General features: G+C 41.2%; 1 protein-coding gene across 2 annotated transcripts in view; it reads left to right on the plus strand.

Annotated features, from left to right (window-relative positions):
* Window positions 1-2,545, plus strand: part of inhbb (inhibin subunit beta B) — a 13,786-nt gene extending 11,241 nt beyond the window's left edge. For both annotated transcript variants that reach the window (XM_079518908.1, XM_079518909.1), the window contains exon 2: window positions 1-2,545. This exon is cut by the window's left edge and continues 860 nt beyond it. In XM_079518908.1, the coding sequence (XP_079375034.1) occupies window positions 1-12 (12 nt within the window). In that variant the 3' untranslated portion in view covers window positions 13-2,545.
* Window positions 2,546-3,151: the final 606 nt, after the last annotated feature.

Consider the following 3,151-nt stretch of genomic DNA (forward strand, 5'->3'; position numbering starts at 1 on the left):
GGGTGTGCCTGAGGGCGACGCTCGCCTTCCCCTATACGGATCCTCTGTTGAACCTTTGGTGGTCCTTTTGGTGCATTCCAGACGTTAATGTACGGTACAGTGTATACCTTATATCTACAACACCGGCAGGGACAAGCTGGCAAACGTGTGTCGACACGCTGCACGGAGCGTGCGTTTGCACGTGCGCACGCGCGTGCACACGACTATTTATCAGACTATAGCGGGCTTTTCGCTATCCGTATAAAGACCTTTGACCTGGCAATGAGCTATGGGAAGAGAAGGGAACAGTTTTCACCAAATGATATAATATCTATTTGATATATATCTATATATCTTATATATAGATATATATATACACTGTATATCTATATATTCTGTCCTCTAGTTTGCCATTCCTAGTCAAAAAACAATGGCTCATCATCTCTCTCATGAAGACCACAAAGCGCTTAAGTAAACAGGGAAAGTGACATTACTGCTCCACCCTCTTCCTCCTCGTCGCCCAATCACGATTATCTCCACCTCGACCCTCTCTCATGTACTTAAGCACACTACAGACTATTTATATTTATATATGTGTATATAAATATATAAAGCACTGACACATTCATACGCTTAAAGAGTTCAGAACACCAGCACTTCCCTACTGTCCCCACAGACAGACAGACAGACAGATGCTGTCTGCTGGACAGAGATCAATATCTCCACAGCGTCAGTCATGGACCGACAGCTGTCGTCGTCGTCGTCGTTGTTGCTCTCATCGCTGGTTGGTGTTTGTCGGACCCTAGGCCTCTGGACCCCGGCAGTCTTGACCGGGCCCAGAGTGTCGCAGGCTCTTGTTAGCATGGTGGTAACCAGGTGAAGATGGGATTTCCTTCCTTCCTTCCTTCCTTTCAAGTGCGAGCTTCCCTCGAACACACCCCAGAGAGAGAGAGAGAGAGACAGAACCCCACAAACTGCAGGCCTGCCCCCGCTGCCTTCAAGCAGAGCTGTCTGTGGACCGGACGGAGGGGCCCTGTGCAGCGCAGCACTTGGCGGAATCCGTTCAAACGCACACCCTTTTTGAATAGCACTTGCAGAATGAAACATGCCTTCCGAGGGGTACCGAGTGTCCTATATCGATAAAACGAAAACAAAAAGTGCCACATGAACTATGCAATGTATAGTAGACCCATAACCCATTACTCTACAAACAGTGGTTCTCAGACGGTGTGCTGGGGCACGCTGGTGTGCCGCGAGACAAGTCCAGGTGTGCCTTGGGATTTTGTCACGACAATATTTACAACTAACTTATGAATTACATTATTATTATTTTTTATTATCAGTACTTTGTACACACTCATTTTCAAATACAGAGGCAAATTATATATCAAAAAAAATATATATATATATTTTTTTAAACCACTTTCAATCTGTTATCCCTATTTTGGGCATGTAAGGTAGGGTGGGGGAAAAAAGACTCCCCCTCACCAAAAAAAAGAATAATAAAAAAAAAAAGGTGAAATAGCAGATCTGTAAGTCGCGATGCAATTTGTTGTGCTATTTTCACTATGAATCCAGGTGTGCCTTGAGATTTTGACTTGCCCATTGGTGTGCCTTGTGCACAAAAAAGTTTGAAAACCACTGATCTACAAGACTGAGCTTCCTCTCTTCCACTCTCTCTCTCTTCCTCCCGCTCTCTCTCTCTCTCTTCCTCCCGCTCTCTCTCTCTCTCTCTCTCTCTATCTCTCGCTCTCCTTTAGTCTTCAGCTCTTAATCGATACTTGAAAAGTGATCTTTCGCTTTCCTCTCCAAAGCGAAGGGTTTTCGTGATGTTTGCACTGACATGTTGTGGGATTAGCAAGACAAAAGCAAAAGGGGAATTTTGCCCATTTTGAACCTAAAGCCCTTTGTTCTGATTGGAGGAGATAATTTAGTGCGGGGAAAAAATACCCTATGTCGTCTGTATTCTGTGAAACGAGTTTGACATCATCGGTGTATTTCGCGAAGGAAATACATAGAAGAACGTAGGGCGGCATTTTCTCCCATGATCTCCTCACATCAGAACAATGGGGTTTAGTCTCAAAATCGGCCAAGTTTACCTTTAAAGGAGAAAAAAAACTGCCATTGAAAAGTTATTTTTATAGAGAGTAAATTGATTTTTTTGTTTCAAATGTATTTTACCTAATTAAAGGAACCAAAGAGGCCAAGAAAGATGGCGAGGCCATCAAGTTATTGTGTACAAGACTGTTTGTGATCACTCGTGGAATGAGGCCTACTTCTATATCAGGGTACGACACCATGATCCCATTTCTTTAGTCCTGTGTTTTCTTTCTGTTTTGTACACTTCACATTTTCATCTTTAATTCAATTGTTGTTGTTTTTTTTGTTTTGTTTTCAGTTTTCTATTTAATAAATAAAAGTTATTTTTAGTTTCTGTTTGAGAAATCATCTAGTCAAATAAATGTCACCTGTACAGTTTATGTAAAATAAATAATAAAATATGTTTCTTAAATATTTTGTAACTTTAAAATAAATTCTGACTCTTATTCCGAACGCATCGTGTCAATGAAGAGCTCTTGTGTGTTTGTGTCAGCGAATATCCTGTTTCTCAGTCAATTCATCTCTGAGAATGAAGGTGGGGGAAAAGTAGTTGGCAAAAACAAAGACGTAATGAACACCCACATACTGTACACGTTTGTATTATTGTACTTGTGAGGACATCAACAATTTTATGAATGCCATTTTTACCCTTTCCCCCCTTTTTGTGTTAAAATATCTTACTGTAACCCTAAAGCCAGAGTAGTTACACACCAGTGAAACACCAAAAATAACCGATCTTCAAGATTAATTTCATATTTTGCGGGAGCAACACTGACAAGCAACTAAAATAAATCAGGTATAATTTTAGCACCAACCCCCAGACCTATTCTTTAGATGTCTAACACTAGCCACAACCTGAATCTTTTCATAATTGTAAGCCTAAATGTCACAATATAGTTCTCAAATCCTACTGTACTTGTGTTGACATTTGACCCTCTAAAGTAGGCTACAGCAATACAAGTACAGTACACGCACCCACACCTGAGTCTTGGTCCCTACTGGTTAGCACATAAAACATGAACTAGCTGTCTGAACAGTAATTACAAGCGTGATTAACAGCTTCAGTGGAATC

This window comes from Electrona antarctica (assembly GCF_951216825.1).
Source record: "Electrona antarctica genome assembly, chromosome: 13".
In the NCBI taxonomy this organism is placed as follows: Eukaryota; Metazoa; Chordata; class Actinopteri; order Myctophiformes; family Myctophidae; genus Electrona; species Electrona antarctica.